The sequence below is a fragment of the Staurois parvus genome, unplaced genomic scaffold (genome assembly GCF_062004578.1).
Source record: "Staurois parvus isolate SC_StPar_1 unplaced genomic scaffold, SC_StPar_1.0 ptg000137l, whole genome shotgun sequence".
NCBI classification, from domain to species: Eukaryota; Metazoa; Chordata; class Amphibia; order Anura; family Ranidae; genus Staurois; species Staurois parvus.
Genome location: NW_028317933.1, coordinates 9,146,447 through 9,165,191, shown reverse-complemented (window position 1 = coordinate 9,165,191; position 18,745 = coordinate 9,146,447). Strand labels below are relative to the sequence as shown.

Below are 18,745 nucleotides of genomic sequence, written 5' to 3'. Positions count from 1 at the left end.
AGCATGCCGGTCTAAACCTAACTAGTGTTACAAATGCTTCGTCCCCTCTCCTAATACCTATACTGATTAACCTGTGTAAGAAAGATGTAGACACTTACAGATTTTCAGTGGTCTAGTTACATAATCCCCTGTGTCAGCCGGGCAACTGCAGGGGAGAGGAGCGAGGGCTCCACAATGACATTACCCATAGGCTCCTATGGCCCAGCCATTGTCGGCGTTCCCTCCTCTGCCCTACAGCCACCATTGACTGACATAAGGGAGCCGAGTCATGTCACCAGGCTAAAAATAGGTAAGGATCTACATCTTCGTTACACAGGTTAGTCAGCATGGGTGATAGAAGGGGAGAGCGAACATTTTTAACACTAGTTAGGTTTAGACTGGAATTCTTTAAACTGTTATTAAACCCAGGACCCTGCATTCACTATATCTGGTCTCCCACATTTTAGTAAATATAAACTGCTAAATACCTTTTCTCAACAGCAGTTAGAGCAGTCTTGTGACTTCTATCAGTGTCCAGCTGAGCACTGGTTAAATCTTGTAGGAAGAGTTTTTATTTTTCTCTAGGAGGATGCAGAACCCCTGACCTCTGACTGGACAGTGCTGATTGGCCCTGTGCTGATCACATGCACTCTACCAAGAAATAAAAAAATACCTAGCAATACACACCAAACTGAGCATGTGCAGAGTGACTCCGTATGATATGTCATATCAGGACTTGAGGGGGACACTGGAAGAAGGGGAGGATCAGAGAAGTCACGATCAAACAGTGTTTTTACACAATGCAGAGGATTAACCCCTTAGGTTCCACAGTGAGTATAACAAGCATACTTTACTGCATATACAGACTGATTTTTCTGTTGTGGGTTTAGTAACACTTTAAGGCTAGACTTATACTGTTCCGTATTCATGTAGCATGCATGGTAATGCACATGCGCAGATGTGAATGGACCCATACAGTTTCTTGTCTTTCACACTAAGCTGCAACCCACAGATGTGAACCAGCTACATAGGGAAGAATGGGATTTCTGCTTGACATGCATTTTCATGCAGTAAAATTCCTGCATCAAAACACAAAAGTGTGAATGGACCTTACTGGATAGGAGAGTTATTTTTATGGGCTTAGGTCTACGACTGCTCAGTCTGAGACGCGGCACGCTCAGCATTGTTCCCTTCCCTACGAACAGAACAGAGCCAATGCAGCGACAATGTTCCCTGAACTCTGCAGGGAGTCCGTCTGTCAATGTACACAAGTGCTTGGAGTCAGCACACAACGCAAGTCAATTGTCCTATTGACCTGAGTTTGGCGTTGACTTGCTGACGCTTGGGTACACTGACAATTCCTCGCAGGGTCTAATGTACCATATAAGAAGCACCAGCTCAACTTCGTTCACTTCACAGATCATCGCTGATGCTAAGGTAGTGCAAAACGTAATGACAATCTTCACTGCGAAGAACTCATTGCAATCAGAATGATTCTTCGCTGATCAAAGTAAATCAAAATGGGATTAGGAAATGGGAACTGTTGCTGTATTATTAAGGTGGATGTAAACCAAAAAAAATTGACATTTAGGGGTCTTTTTATCAATGTTTTCACCAAAGATTCACCCAACTTTGTATGAATTGTATATTTACAGTGAATTAAGTTAGAATACCCCAACAGCAGCTGCATGTGACTGGATTCAGCTGGTGATTGGCTGAAAATCTTCCAGTAGGTTCTTTTGACAACAGCCAATTTACTTTACTTACCAATTTACTTTTTTGCGCGGTTTTCTGACGGTTCCTCAGTTAATGGCCAGCTTATGTTTATTGAAGCACAATGTATCAAATAATGTCCATGGTGTGCTAATAAAATATGTTTTACATTTTTTCATCCTTTTTTGCATCTCAGTGTTAGTAGCATGTAACGCTCCTGACCCCGGGGCGGACTGACAACTTATGGGGCCCCCGGGCAATAGGGAATCATGGGGCCCCTGTGTCCTTGCCCAAACTCAAAAAAGCCTATGAAAAAGGTACAAGGGGCATCTAATGGGGCCCCCTACTGACCCCGGGCCCTCGGGCAGTGCCCGAGTTTCCAAATGGTCAGTCCGCCCCTGTCCTGACCCATGGTAGCTGCTGGTCTCATTCCAGTATCCTGGTTTTGGCTGAGCTGCACTCTCCCTGCCTGTCTATCTACCTGCAGAGTGATTGATGTAAACAGCCTCTGAGTGATTTTCAAACCTGTTTTAAGCCTCCCATATCCCCAGTGTCATGTTTGTGATAGTGTTTGCAACATTTGCTTCAAGAACTCTCTTTCCCTGCCTTGTTCCCGTGCCTTGACCGTCATCTTTGCCCAAGCCGTGTCCTGCAATCTAGTTCGGATTCCCTGTTATTGACCTTGAATTTGGACCTTTGACCATGGATTTTACCTTACTACTCTCTGAACACTGCCTACCCTGAACCCGGACTGCCACTGACCACTCAGCCTTTCTGCCATCCTCAAGTACCCGTTCGCTGTGCTCGGTTCATGCCTGCCGCAGCATGGTTGCCAGGCATTATAGCATTTTGTATAAGACTTGGGGGCAACTAAGTATCAGTAGGCCTGCTTGCCTTATGGGAAAGGGAGCTGTTATAGGCAAAAAGCGCAGAAGCCATCTATAGTGCCTGACTACCAACACTAGAGGTAGAGGTGACACTCAGTTGCTGATCTCCTGTAGCCTCTTACTACCTAGGCCTCTCCATGCCATTTCTCAGGGTGGGTTCCCTGATAACAATTACCAGGGAGGGCCTAAACAAGAACCTTCATGGCAGGATCACCAGTTAATATATTAATGGAAGCTATAGATAGTGTCAATGACTTTCAAAATTGCCTGGCTATATTAAAGCTTATATGAAATGTTAGTGTTTGGGTTCATATATCCTATAAATATGCCTTTCAATGCCCATGGGACTATGGACAGACCAAGTTACCGTGTGTCTACTTAACCTAAAGCTCCAGCTATCCTCTGTCTCTAAAGAACACAGGTTTTGAAAAGATGGGAACGCCACACCGTCCTTTAAAAGATTTTTATTATGCAACAGTCAACTCATTTTGGGGGCTCAGCACCCCCCGCCCTTTCATCAGGGCTAAAGGGAGAGTGCTGAGCCCCTAAAACATGTTGGGTGTTGCAAAATACAAGCTAGTGTCTTGCGCCCATCTTTTAAAGACTTAATAAACTCCTCTGGGGGTCCAGCAAGACCCCACTGTTGCTGGTAAGCAGCCTCTAGGACTGCAAACCATCTATTGCATTATAATGCATCTCCATAAGGTTCAGCACTCCTACATCTCAAAGATCTGTAGAACAAAAAGCCTACCCAACCCACCAGCCACACCTTGTAGAGTAAGCTTTGACTAGCCTATCCACAACAGTCACCAGCCTACTTTTCTAAGTTATATGGCACAAGAGAAATTGGAAGAATTGGACTTCCATAGCACAGTGTGTGCTCATAAAGGGGTTTTTATGAAGTAAAATGGAGCATACATTCAGTATATTATCATTACATTTTTTACTTCCGACTCTATTTCCCTCAGAATTTAATAACATTCCTTCATTTCATGCGTCTTCAGGCGGCAGACAACAAATACATATATATTTAATACAGCTTTGCTATTCTACGCGCTCTACGAAGCAGCCTAAGCGCCGAGCATTCTGTTTGATTTAACCCTATGCAAGCTGGCCGGCACAGCAAGGATAGACAACATCAACCCTTTGTATGCTGTGCTCTGAATTGAGGGTGTTGGTGGCATCACAATGGTTAAGATGTTTGCAAAAGACAAGGACCCTGTGGGTTGTGTTTAGCTATCCCAGCCCAGTGATTCACAGCGTTTAGATCTTCCCCATCCTTCAATCTCTGTCTCCGCTCTCCCGCTCTCCTCCATATCAAAGTGTTTGTAGGAATTGATCAAATATTGCTGGGTCTGTCAGAGCATATTTACATTACACCAGTAAGGAGGGCTTGAAGCGGGTTTTCTCATATGCTTGGTTAACCCTATAATAAGTTTTTTTTTAATAAAGGCTTTTTTAATACTGGCTATGTGTCTGTGAAGGTTCTCATTTATCCAGGTCATGGTAAATTTAGTAGTAGTAGTCACATTCAACTGGACTTGTTTTGTAATGTTAAAGACATTTCGTAGCTTTTAAAAGCCACTTCTTCAGTTCCAATAAAGAAGATACCCCAGCATCTATATCCACACAGGTAGAGCAGACCCTTAATCCAGTCACTATAGATTATATAGATGTTGATTGTCCAAAAACAGAATGAAAGATGTGAAAGTTGTGGATTCAAAGCAGGTTGTAGTTATATAATATAATCTAAAAAACGTATTCAACGTGTCTAATTCATGGTGACTACTAGCTCTACCTCCTATATGTGCAGGGGCGGACTGACCATTTGGAAACTCGGGCACTGCCCGAGGGCCCGGGGTCAGTAGGGGGCCCCATGAGATGTCCCTGGTACCTTTTTCATATGCTTTTTTGAGTTTGGGCAAGGACACAGGGGCCCCATGATCCCCTATTGCCCGGGGGCCCCATGAGTTGTCAGTCCACCCCTGTATATGTGTATGAAGGTTCTCATTTATCCAGGTCATGGTATGTCTAGTAGTAGTAGTCACATTCACCTGGACTTGTTCTGTAATGTTAATTACATTTTGTAGCTTCTAAAAGCACTTCTTCAATTCCAATAAAGAAGATACCCCAATGTCTATATCCACACAGGTAGCACTGACACCATAATCAACTCACCATAGGAAGTGTAGATGTTGATTGTCCATAAACAGAATGAAAAATGAAAAAATTGTGGAACCAGAACCAGTTCTAGTTACATAATATAATCTACGAAACATCTCAACATTACAGAACATGTCCAATTCACTGTGACCAACTACTACTAGCTATACCTCCTGTATGTCTATGAAGGTTCTCATTTATCTAGGTCACAGTAAATCTGGTAGTAGTTGGTCACATTCAACAGGACTTGGTCTATTACCTTGACAACATTTTGTAGTTTCTCAAAGCCATGTCTTTAGTTCCCATAAGGAAGATACTCCAACATCTATATCCACACAGGTAGCACTGACATCTTAATCTAATCACCATGGAAAGTGCAAATGTTGATTGTCCAGTAACAGAATAAGATGTGAAAGTTGTGAAACCAGAACCTGTTCTATTTGGATAATATAATCTACGAAACGTCTTCAGAGAACAAATCCACTTGAGTGTGATGAACTCATATTAGCTATGCTGGCTATATTTTTCATCCATGCTCCCTTTTCCCTTTTTTTTTTGGAATAAGCAGTGCATGTTAGTTGCTGTTATGCACACTGCTCTATATATAACACAAATCCAAAAGTCTATTGTCCATTTCAGGAGCAAGCTGGAGAGGGTGGCTAAATTCCTACATACAATGGGAGCATGGAGAAGGAATGTAGCCACCCTATAGCAGAAAGTCAGGTCACAGCAAAAACTGCTGTTACGTGTACTAGTTACATATGCTAGCAGATTTAAATACACTAACAAAATAAAGCCACACTATAGATAACACTTTTTAAGCAGTAACAACAAATGAATTTGGAGATTTGGAGGATGCTGAGAGCAATAGAAGGGCCTTTCTGAGTTAAAGTAGTTCTAAAAGCTCAAGGTTTTTTAGAATGCATAAAGGTAAAAAACCTTCTGTGTGCAGCAGCCCCCCATCCTTGCCTGATCCCCCTTCGATCCAGTAATGTTTTGTTGTCTGCTGTCTGGGGACTCTTCCTCCTTGTTGGCTGAGACAGTAGCAGGAGCTCATTGGCTCCTGCAGCTGTCAATCACAGCCAGTGGGTTAATGAGGAGAGAGCGGGGGGGGGGGGGGGGGGCTGAGCCACGGCTCTATGTGTCTTATGGACGCATAGAGCAGCAGCTCAGGGACAAGCATGTTGCAGTGCCCCCAGGGCGAGCTGCTTTCCCTGGGGGCACTGCTTGAGGGGGGAGGAGCCAGGGGAACCCACGGGGACCTTAAAAGAAGAGGATCAGGGCTGCTCTGTGCAAAATCAATGCACAGAGCATGCAAGTATAACATGTTTGTTTCTTGTTTTTTAAACCAAGCTTTAGTGTCACTTTAAGAATACATACTTTAATTCAATTTTCTTTTTTTTTTAACCAGAATTTAGTGTCACTTTATGTGTACTTTTATGATTCTGTTATTTTGTAGAGGATTGCTCATGTACAAAACAAAACTGGCGATGTATAGACCATTATAAAAGGACATTATTAACAACATTTAGTGAACATTCCTGATATTCACCTTCAGGCCTCATTCACATTCAGCATGATTCTGCCCACAATTCCAAATTGCTACAAAACACATGATGCGCTTTTGGGTGCCGTTCATCCTGAATGGCACTCCAATTGTGGTGCGATTTTGCGGCAACTATTGTGCAACAGAAAAAGTGAGAATCACAGCAAAATGCCCATGTAAAATCGTGCCTGGCTCAGGGCCAACTTTTGGTCATTGAGCTTCTTTGGCACATTGGCCAACCCATTCATGTGACTGGGTTGCCCTATGCGCAACATGCGGAAGCGAGTGTGAATCATGCTTTTAAAGTCGCTAAGCGATCTGTGAACGACGTGACTGTGTGCATTCCCCACTGTCTATCTCTGAGGCCCATGCACAGCAGGCAGACTTTATTCTATGCCATCTCCATCTCTTACACAATTAGCCTGGCCTATATACAACACTTCCTGCTAATTAGTGATAATGCAGTTACATATTGTCTGCAACCTGCTGAAAAATGACAATTCGCTGAGAATGAAGGAGGACGCAGTAGCAACAAATGACAATACTAAACCTGGTTTTATTCTGTTAATAAACGAGCAACAGTTCAGACGTTTGAGCAAAAAGAACCAGAAAAAAAAACTAAACTAAATGCTGCACATATGGTATTATAAACACACAACAAAACAGAAGCCGCGTTCCAACATTTTAATAGCACCAACTGCCTATTGAGGGTAAAGGAAAAGGAATCTTAGCTCTGTGATAAGTAGTATCTTGAAAGCAAGCAGATAGCTTGCATAATGTGAAGATGCCCAGTGTGTCTATGCCATTTAAAGCTGAACTCCAGGCAAGGGTAAGTAAACAGATTAAATTCATATAAGCAAGCTTCTTAACCTGCCAAAGGATTTATTTTTTTTGCCTATCCAGTCCTGATATTTACACAGCACAGCCAAGCTGGAGACCTGACTTTTCTGTGCTGCTGTTAAACAACACAGATAGGTCACCTTCCTGCCCCCATGCTGTGATTGGACAGTGAAGAAGCAGCAACTAAATACTAGGGTCATCCATCTGCTCTGCCCTCCAATCAGCATGTTTCTTCTCAGCCCTTGTTAATAAAGGACACCTGACTGGCCCCAAGTGCTCTCCCTCCTTCTTTTAGTCTGAATGCTGCTATAAAAGAAGCTGAAATTAAGTCAGATTCAGGTTTACATCTGACTGATGTTCAGGTTTAAAATGCATCTCCAGCCAATTATAGATGTGAGATCTCATAAATGCCAACAAATTTTGAATGTTTTGAACACTCTTGTCATCTGTCCACCCTAGTGTGCTTTATATGGCTGTATAGGATTCATATGGTCACAAATCTCTTCTGAGCATGATATTCTGCTAACTCTGTGTCACTGCTCTGCCTCCAACAGCATAGAGAGAAGTGCAATTTGAGATCTGTGTGAAGGGAATGGACACACCCCCTTCTACACAGATCAAAAGGAACCAGGCACAGCAAAGACTGCCAACCACAGGCTGTGTGCTAGAGCTCCCCTCCCCCATCCACCAAGCCCAGCATCACCTGTCAGAAGTGACTCAGAGGAGACAGAAATCACTCTAAGTGCTTTGGACTGAGGCAAGTACACACTATAGAAGGATATGCTTTGTTCATTTGTCCTTTTGGTGGTTTAAAATCACTTTAATAATAATTTCCTTGGACATATTAAATTATATGACAGAATAAAAACACAAATTATTTTATCTGGAGTTTAAAATGTATTTATAGTCAACACTTTTTTTTTTCATTTCGGCATGGTTAGGTCTCTGTCGGGTTGTTAAGGTGGTCTAAGTCTGTGTGGGGGAAATTCATCTCAGTATGTCTAGATGACATCAAGTGATGGGAATCGAACATTTTATAGTTGTCAGTGGAACAGGAGGGGCTGTACAACCCTCCAATGGGGACACCTGGTGTTGGGACAGCTTTGAAGATATTTCCTTCCACTTCCTGTTGTGTCACTGGGACAGGCAGCCAAGGAATATCTCCCCAATCAGACACAACCAGCAAAAAAACCCCAAAACCCTCCACTATCCAAAACTAAAAAAAGTTTTTCCTATAGAGAATCTTTAATGCCTGTATCTACAAGCTCTTGAAGTATCCACTTTTTGATTGCTGCCATGAGTGAAATGTAGGAATGCCAAATGATGTGTCCATGAAAGCATTCCATAAATAGGTATAGGGAACTGTAGACAGGCCATCACGGCTATGAACAACATTTATAACATGGTTTTACCTATTGGGTATAGTGTATCACTCCAAAGCTTGAACAGGCATTGTGGAAAAGAAGTGTTAATGACAATTTGTTACAAAATTAACATGTTTAGTGGCTCATGTTGGACAGAAGATTATGCCCCTATTGACACTTCACCAGGGACAGCATTTTTAAATCAGACTTTCTCAACTTTCTAAACATAACATTTTGAATTGCATGTATACAGTCTATTGGTAGCAAACTACATTTCCACCAATTAGTCTGTGGTTCACCAAGAATAACGAAGTACATTTAGTGGAGGAACTGATGGCTACGGTCCAGAATAAAGAGGACTAGCTTCACAAGAAATGGTTCTATTGGACCAAGTTCACTTTCTTTGCAGATTACCAGTCCCTACTGTCTTCTTCTAGGTAGACAACGACTCCTACCAACTCTTATGACATTTGGTACCCATTGCCTGGATACCTGCAGAATGCCAAACCCTATTGCTCTCTTCTGGTTAGATACCCACTTTCTTCGACTTTTATGACATTTAGCGCCCATAGCTGGGAGCCTTGTGTGGCATCCCTATCTCCTCCACCTCTCAAAAAATAGCTTTTTGCTCAATGAACCCCTAGCAACCTTAGGAGGAACCCTAGGGTTCCATGGAGCTATGGTTGAGCATGACTGCTCTAAATTGTCTCTAAGGCCCATTCACATGTGTGGCTATTATTGCTATTGGCATTTGACAGGCAGTGAGGTAGATATTGCCTCCTCCCCACCTGTTTAAACCCTGAAAATGCAGACACACTGCACAGTTGCACGGTGGTTGCAATTCATTTGAATGGGCCATGTTTAATGTCAGTACCACCTGTTGAATGCAACACTTCATTTTTGCTGCTGCCATAGCATTTGTACAACCCTCATTGGTTGCATTTCTGTGTTTAGGTGGGCAGTCAGAGGGTGATAAAACCATAGCTCATTCACCTGCTTTTTCCACCCCCCAGCCGCTCATGTGAATAAGCCTATACATTAGGTTTTTAGGGATGCTCCCTTAAAGTATATGCGAACTCTCAAATTGTAAAACAACCCATTCAGTTTTAAATAGAAATGAAAGGCAAAACATTTATGTATACATATAAAAAAAATTATAAACATATTTTTTCTCCTTTTTTTTATAAGTAATTACATACCCTCTGTTCTCAGCTGCATACAAAGCTCACAGAGCTGGGGGAGGAGGAACATCAGGATACTGGCCTTCCAAGTAATTGGCTGCACATTGGGGGTGTGTAAGAGTAAGAGTTCCCAGCACAGCCAGAAAACTGACCACACTGTGTTCTCATGCCTAGTTTGATCCGTTTTTAATAGGAAATCAGGGTGACTGGCAAGAACCCCAGGGATTTCACACAAAGGAAGCGATACAAACAGAACAGGATACTTTTTCATACAAGTACACGGTACAGCAGGAACATATCAGGAATATGAAATGTTGGGTTGACATATTCTTTAATGCCCAAACAAGCAATATATCACTCATTGTGTTTCATTGCTGGTATTGGGTTCCAGCAGCATTTTTAAAAGTCTAGTGATAATGAAAATCAAAATTTACTGTCACTGGCAAGAATTTTCCCATCTAACTGTTTTAATATAGTACCAAAATTGTCAAAATGGGACGCAAAGCTTTACGATAATGTTTCAGCCTAGCAAAATCACATAAAATGCTCTGTAGGGTTGAAGTCATTTTATTCTTGACTCAGAGAGCCTGCGTTCACTCCAAACACCCAATCAAAAGCAGGGAGATGGAAAAAGAATGGCACATAATTGAAAGGTTCGAATAAATATTCACTGGGCTATGGAAAAAAACGTATTTTAGTAAAACACGTCCTATATTTTTACCAGCACCATCTACTAATCTTTATTCTACGCAGACTACAAAATTATTCACAAGCATTATTTTTACTCAAAGAAAAATAAAATGATGGAAAACCACTTTGTTTACTGACACCTTAAAATACGCTGAGAGTCTGGTAGCCGCCATACTGTATGAATCATTAATTCTCAGTTATAACTATTCACAAACATCAGGGATCCACTGGAAGGTCAATATGAATCTATTTTAGTAGTTTTAAAACAAAAGGGGGTAATTTTCTAAGGGGTTGAAGTATAAAAGATCAAACAATCTCTGCCGACTTCAAAGATCCAATACCTTTAAAGAAGAAATAATAAAATAGAAAAGAAAAAAAAAACAACACACATACTTTGGTATTCAACTGAAGCCAACACAGATTCATTGATGTACTGCAGAAGTTATGATCTGAATAACCTAGTTCTATAGAAAGAGAAAGAAAGAGCATTAGATAAAGAGTTTGATAGTGTAGAGTCACTGTACATTGATAGTTAAGAGTGAGATTGATGGGAGCGAGACATATTATAGAGATAGACAGACAGATAGATAGATAGATAGATAGATAGATAGATAGATAGATAGATAGATAGATAGACATGACATTAATAGGAAAGAGAAAGGTAGCGAGAAAGCTTGATTGTATAGAGTTAGATTGATAGCATAGAATGAGATTGATGGGAGTGAGACAAGAGATAGTATAGAGAGAGAGTGCAAGAAATAGATATACTGTATTATAGATGTGTGTATAGATAATATAGTGTATAGTGATGGTGTATGTATATACAGTAGATAGTGTAGAATGAGATTAATAGGAATGATAGTATGAGATAGAGTGCAAGAGAAAGATAGACCAACAGAAAGACATAGATAGATAGATAGATAGATAGATAGATAGATAGATAGATAGATAGATAGAATAACATGACATTACTAGGAAAGATAAAGAGTGAGAAAGCTTGATTGTATAGAGTCAGATTGTTAGCATAGAATGAGATTGATGGGGGCAAAAAGAGAGATAGTATAGAGAGAGAGAGAGCAAGAAATAGACAGATAGATAGATAGATAGATAGATAGATAGATAGATAGATAGATGTGTATAGATAGTATTCTGTATAGTGATAGTGTATGCGTATAGATGTAAATGAGAATGAGTGTTGAATGAGATTGATAGGAACGAGAGATAGTATAGAGAGAGTGCAGGAGAGAGATAGACCAATAGAAAGAGATAGATAGATAGATAGATAGATAGATAGATAGATAGATAGATAGATTTCTAGACGTGTATAGTAATAGTGTATGTGTATAGATGTGGATGAGAATGAGTGTTGAATAAGATTGATAGGAACGAGAGATAGTATAGAGAGAGTGCAGGAGAGATAGATAGATAGATAATAGATTCCATATGAATAAATGGATAATAGATACTGGATGGATGGACAGATAGATAGATAGATAGATAGATAGATAGATAGATAGAATGATGTAACATTAATAGGTAGCATGGGATGAGATTGATGGGAGTGAGATGAGAGAACAGAAAGAGTGCAAGAAATAGATAGATAGATAGATAGATAGATAGATAGATAGATAGATAGATAGATTTCTAGACGTGTATAGTAATAGTGTATGTGTATAGATGTGGATGAGAATGAGTGTTGAATAAGATTGATAGGAATGAGAGATAGTATAGAGTGCAGGAGAGATAGATAGATAGATAGATAGATAGATAGATAGATAGATAGATAGATAATAGATTCCATATGAATAAATGGATAATAGATACTGGATGGATGGACAGAGATAGATAGATAGATAGATAGATAGATAGATAGATAGATAGATAGATAGATAGATAGATAGATAGACATATTCCATATGAATAAATGGATAATAGATACTGGATGGATGGACAGATAGATAGATAGATAGATAGATAGATAGATAGATAGATAGATAGATAGATAGAATGATGTAACATTAATAGGTAGCATGGGATGAGATTGATGGGAGTGAGATGAGAGAATAGAAAGAGTGCAAGAAATAGATAGATAGATAGATAGATAGATAGATAGATAGATAGATGGATAGATATTTTTCCCTTCCCATCAGCCATATAAACATTCGCTATCACACTCATTCAGTGTAGTATTCTCTGAAGACAGTTAGGAGGATTTCGGTCCCCAAAGGCAGAGCCATCCGCAGACCGCGGATGTCTGGGAGAAGTGAATCCCCAGCAGGTGCATTCTTTCGGGATTCTGGAGATTCTTGGAGCTTAGTGTCCCTGTACACACACACGTGGCACTCTCCTCTGGATTGCAGGGTATGCAGCCAGCACAAGTGTGTCTCACACTCCCAGCCCCAAAAATAGCAGTGTGAGACACACAAGCACACTTTGCATATAAACACACAGAGCCAGCTGTGATCACAATACAGCTCAGAGCCTCAGCTAAGTGTTAACGAGCTTTGAAGCTAAATTGGTCAGCAATCCCCGGCACGGAGGGGGTCAGCCTCAAAGCTCGGCGTTAATCTACTAGGGGTTATTGTCTAGTCCTTGGGTGACCAATGTCTCTTGTGTCTCTACTTTACTTTCTTTAATATGAAACACTTTCCTTTTATTATTTTTTTAACTCCCATATCCTCTAAGCTGGCCATGTAAGGAGATAGTATGTCATCCAGGCTTCCTGTGGTGATTGTATGAAACATGAACAATCTCTTCAGATGTAGTAGAAAAATCAATGACAGCCACATTTAAACAAGCTTGGTACATGTTCTTAACAAAATACATAGTAATAACCAAGACATTGGGCATTGGAGATATTTCTTTAGTTTCAAATTTCTGAGATTCTTACATGAATAACCCATTCAATTTCCATCACATCACGAAGGCCTATTCACTACATAAGCATTGGGAAATGTAAAGGAAATTGTACAATCAGATTGTAGCGTGAGTGGCCAACTGAAGATTCTGCCACCCTGAATAGAAGAAATGTCGGTCAATCAACTCTCCATTTTGGATAGTTCTTTGATTTGAAACATTTGCCATTGCTGAACTTACTTGTTGACATGGAGTAAAAGGTTACCAAGCCAGTGTGAACTGCTCAATCTTTATTTGTCCAAATAAAATGGTCTATTAACAGTTGGCAACCAACATGTTTCAGGGTATGTCCACAAATCCTCCTTCACCAGGGCTTTTATATAGTGTGATGGAGGGTTAATCCTGGGTTTTAATTCTACGTAAGTTGTAGTAGAAGCTCACTTAGGTAAATTATCTGGCTGATATTAGAGAAAAATAGTAAAGCATTCGGCATTACTGTATATACATTAAAGACAGTATTTGTATAGGAAGGATCTACTACTCAGCACAAGTTGGTTTCATTAACTTGCATCTAGATTTAAAGCCAAATACTCCTTAGCTGCCCTCTATATGAGGTCCAACAAACTCTACAAGCAGTGTTTCTTCTCCATTTGAGTTATATGGGAGCCTAACTTGATGTGGTTGAAGGTTGATCAAGTAATGAAGGATCTTATCAGGGTTGGATTATTTTCGAACAAGCTACCACCCTCTTGGATTTCTACCAGAAATCCTGGCATTATGTCAAATATTATTTAGTTGCCCTGGCCTCTACATGGGGTTCAACAAACCCTACAAGCAATATTTCTGCTGCATTTGAGTTATATGGGAGCATAACCTAATCTGGCTGAAGGTTGGTCAAGTATCAAGGGCTCTTATAAGGGTCTGATTATTTTCTAACAAGTTATCACCCCTTTTGATTTCTACTAGAATTTGATTTCTACCAGAAATAACTTCGTACACCTAAATTCTGGCATTATACCAAATATTCCTTAGCTGCCATCTATATGAGGTTCAGCAAAGCCTATAAGCAACATTTCTTCTGCATTTGAGTTAAATGAGAGCAAACCCTATTGTGGTTAAAGGTTGATCCATTAAAGAGGGATCTTATAGGGGTCTACTGTAAATATTTTCTACCAAGCTACCAATCCCTTTGATTTCTACCAGAATTATTTTTTACACCTAAATCCTGGCATTATGCCAAATATTTCTTAGGTGCTCTCTATCTGGGGTCCAACAAACCCTACAAGCAGTGTTTCTTCGCCATTTGAGTTATATGGGAGCCTAACTTGATGTGGTTGAAGGTTGATCAAGTAATGAGGGATCTTATCAGGGTTGAATTATTCTCTAACAAGCTACCAACCTCTTGGATTTCTACCAGAAATAATGTTGTACCCCTAAATCCTGGGATTATGCCAAATATTATTTAGTTGCCCTGGCCTCTATATGGGGTTCAACAAACCCTACAAGCAATATTTCTTCTGCATTTTAGTTATATGGGAGCATAACCTAATGTGGCTAAAGATTGATCAAGTAACAAAGGCTCTTATAAGGGTCTGATTATTTTCTAACAAGTTTCCACCCCTTTTGATTTCTACTAGAATTTTATTTTTACCAGAAATAATTTTGTACGCCTAAATCCTGGCATTATACAAAATATTCCTTAGCTGCCATCTACATGAGGTTCAGCAAAGCCTATAAGCAACATTTCTTCTGCATTTGAGTTACATGAGAGCAAACCCTAATGTGGTTAAAGGTTGATCAAGTAAAGAGGGATCTTATAGGGGTCTACTGTAAATATTTTCTAACAAGCTACCAATCCCTTTGATTTCTACCAGAATTAATTTTGTACACCTAAATCCTGGCATTATGCCAAATATTTCTTAGATGCTCTCTATATAGGGTCCAACAAATTCTACAAGCAGTGTTTCTTCGGCATTTGAGGCATGTGGGAGCATAACCTAATGTGTTTGAAGGTTGATCAAGTAATGAGGGATCTTATAAGGGTCTGATTATTTTCTAACAAGCTACCACCCCCTTTGATTTCTACAAGAATTCATTTTTGTACCCCTAGACCCTGGCATTATGCCAATCTGGTCCTGTCTGTCATGTCATTCATGCCTACACTCTACTGACTCACCACACCATAAGATCACAAAGGTATCTCCTGTCTGGAATATACTGTAACTTCCTCAACAGTTATACACCTTGCTGGAATCCAAGACTGGAACTCTTACAGCAGAAGCTCTTAGACAAAGCAGCAGGCATAAAGGTATATGCACATCTTTTCTATCCACCACAGCAATAAGGGTAAAATGACAAATATACAGTAGATACAGTTTAAATACAGACTATAGATAGGATACATTCACTGAAAACATTTTATATCAAGCATACATCATGAAATTATTCAACATCCTCTACAAACCATTCTATTACATATAGAGTTGAAAGTATTTTTGCCATGTATCCTTTTTTTTATGTACAGTCACAAAGTCAGGTAGTAGTAAACCCAAGCAATGCTTATCATTATACATTTAAAAAGACTGCTTGGCATTCCATAAGATCCCAACAGGACTAACGATATCACCGGACATTCTATATTCATTCTCTATCATTGCCTGACCCGATCATTGAGCATTATATAGAAACCCTAGTTGACCAGAACTACTTTACACACTACTACTACAGTATATAATTTGTAGATTACTGGACATTTTATATAAACTCAGCAGCTCTGATCCTGTTCTGACAGTCCACGGCCATGGCTTTGCTGGGCAGTATATAGAAGTCAGCTAATCTACACAGATTCTCTCCTGCTATTCTACAGTATAGATGGTACACCATGGATATTACAGAGTAAATAGTCCTTTCCAATGCTATCTTAGTAATCGGTAGGGTTTTACATACTACATAGAGACTCAGCAGTGTCTGATCCACTATTTATATACTTGGCATTATACAGAAACCCAGCTCTGCTTAGTCCTGGTAATCTGCAATACTACTCTACATTTATACACATAACCCAAAACAGTTTGATTCTACCTTGAAAACAGAGGGCAGCTTTGGACATTACATCCATCATTGTACCTGTCCTGGCAATCTGCAATCTAAATACTTCATTACATTTAAAGGAACCCAAATCTGATTCTACCCTGATAACAGTAACAAAAGGGGCATCTCTGGAACCAAATGCAGCAATGTAACTGTCCTGTCCTGGCAATCTGCAACCAGAACCAAAACAGTTCAATTCTACCTTGACATCAGAAAGACGGGTTCATCTTTGGACCTAAGACCCAGCAGTGTACCTGTTGTGTCCTGACAATTTGCAATCTAAATACTTCTTCTTATTCAAAGGAACCCAAAGCTGATTCTATTTTGATAACAGAAGGACAGGTGCATCTTTGGACATCACATCCAGTAATGTACCTGTCCAGTCCTGGCAATCTACAACCACATCCCAAAACAGTTTAATTCTACCTTGACTACAGACAGAGGTCCACCTTTGGATATAGCACCTAGCAATTGATCAGTCTTGTTCTGGAAATCAGCTGTCAGACCCAAAAACAGTTTGATTCTACCTTGCCTACAGAAATACAGGTCCACCTTTGGATATAGCACTCAGCAATTGACCAGTCTTGCCCTGGAAGAACCTGTCAGAACCTGCCAGAACCCAAACAGTTTAATTCTACCTTGAAAAGAGAAAGCCATGTGGGTCTTTGGACATCACAACCCAATAGTGCACCTGTCCTGTCCTGTCAGTCTGCAATCCAAACCCAAAACAATTTACTTCTACCTTGATAATACAAAGGCTGGTATATCTCTGGACATCACAACCTAACATTATACCTGTCCTGGCAATCTACTGTTAGGACCAAAAATAGTTTAATTCTACCTGAATAATACAAAGATGGGTACGCTTTTGGACATCACACCCCAACATTGTACCTGTCCTGCCTCTGCAGTCTACATTTACAACAAAACATAGTTTAATTCTACCTTGATAACACAAAGACAGGTATGTTTTAGTCATCACAACCCAACACTATACCTGTCCTGTCCTGGCATCCTGCATTTCAAAACCAAAACAGTTTGACTCTCCCGAGAAAAGAGAAAGCTAGGTAAATCTTTATACAATCTCAACCCAACATTGTACATGTCCTGTCCTGTCGATCCACAACCCGAACCTACAACACTTTCATTCTACCTGGACAACAGAAGGACAGGACTGTCTTTGAACATCACAGCCATCAATGAGCCCGTCCTATCCTGGCAATCTGCAATCAGGACACTTCTTGACATTTTGACAGTACCCAAAACTGATTGCACCTTGATAACAAGCAGGCAAGGTGCATTGGTGCATCCAGCATCATACCTGTCCTGTTAAGTCAGATCAAAGGCCATGACATCACCAGCCAACACTTTCTTCTACTATCCTCATCAGTAGGAAAAAAAAAGTGTGACAGTTGAAACATTAATGACTATATCTGCAGTTAGTAAGTTAACGCATGCAGGCATTGCTAAGCTGGGGCAGAGACAGGTTCTACTCAGAAGGAATTTAAAGAAGAACAGTAAAGTTTACATTACCTGCAGATACCTCTCCTCCTGCTGTACGTAAGAGCTGGAGGAGTACCAGGATGAGCTGAAAGAGAGACCCATGCATTGTCACCTGCGGAGAGTATCCACCAAAGCGAGGAGGGTTAACATCCTATAGACATGCCTGCAAAGGTGAGGGCAACGGCAGCTAGGCAAGGGAGAAGAGCTGGCATAGGCTGCAGTTTACTTGTTAGCTACACCGCCGCTGTTGCTCAGATGCCGTGCTTGCAACTGAAGTGGCTTTAACTGATCGAGGAAGGATTGAGAGAGAACGAGAGAGAGAACAGTTTAAAGATTTCCCCGGAGCCCTAATGCCTGCCTTCCTCTCCTCCCTCCCCTCCCTGCCAGCAGCCGCCAGCTGCACTGCAACGCAGCCTGCAAGGGTTAAATCAGCCCAAATCTCCAACATTGCATGTTACAGTCATATAGGGAGGATGTTAAATGCAGCAACAGGAGCAGCGCTATGGAATCATGACGTCCAGGAAGGCTCCCTGCAAGGGTGGGGGGGGGTGATTGAAGAAGTTACATCGGTGCGTTGCGCTGGATAAAAGAAGGGCTTGTTTTTTAGAAGCCTTTATACTGCAACGCAATGATATTTAGGGATGTCTGCTCCCTGCAACAAGTGAAAATAGCACCAGAGGCTGGAAAGTCCTATAACAAATATTTGGGGTTTTTTTTTGGTCACTGTAACTCTTTGGAAGTAAAGGGCCCCCTGTTCAGGTCTTTGCGCTTTCGCCAGGCTAAAGCCCCGTTCACATCTACGAGCGGAATCGGTGCACATTTCAACATTGTGGTAAAAGGCGTTTGGTTGCCCCAAATGAAGTGAGCTTTTGCTGCAATTGTCGTACAACAAAACGCGCAAATTTGGTCGTTGAGCTTTTTTGCTGCAACAAA

At 40.6% G+C, this 18,745-nt stretch overlaps 1 protein-coding gene across 11 annotated transcripts in view; it reads right to left on the bottom strand.

Annotated features, from left to right (window-relative positions):
• Positions 1-18,278, bottom strand: part of PTPRT (protein tyrosine phosphatase receptor type T) — a 560,113-nt gene extending 541,835 nt beyond the window's left edge. For 3 of the 11 annotated variants that reach the window (XM_089673311.1, XM_089673312.1, XM_089673319.1), the window contains exon 1: positions 17,843-18,275. In XM_089673311.1, the coding sequence (XP_089529437.1) occupies positions 17,843-17,918 (76 nt within the window). In that variant the 5' untranslated portion in view covers positions 17,919-18,275. Of the gene's footprint in view, positions 1-17,842 lie in introns of all 11 variants that reach the window. The other 8 variants (XM_089673314.1, XM_089673316.1, XM_089673313.1 and 5 more) reach the window with 7 other exon arrangements.
• Between the last annotated feature and the right edge of the window lie 467 nt (positions 18,279-18,745).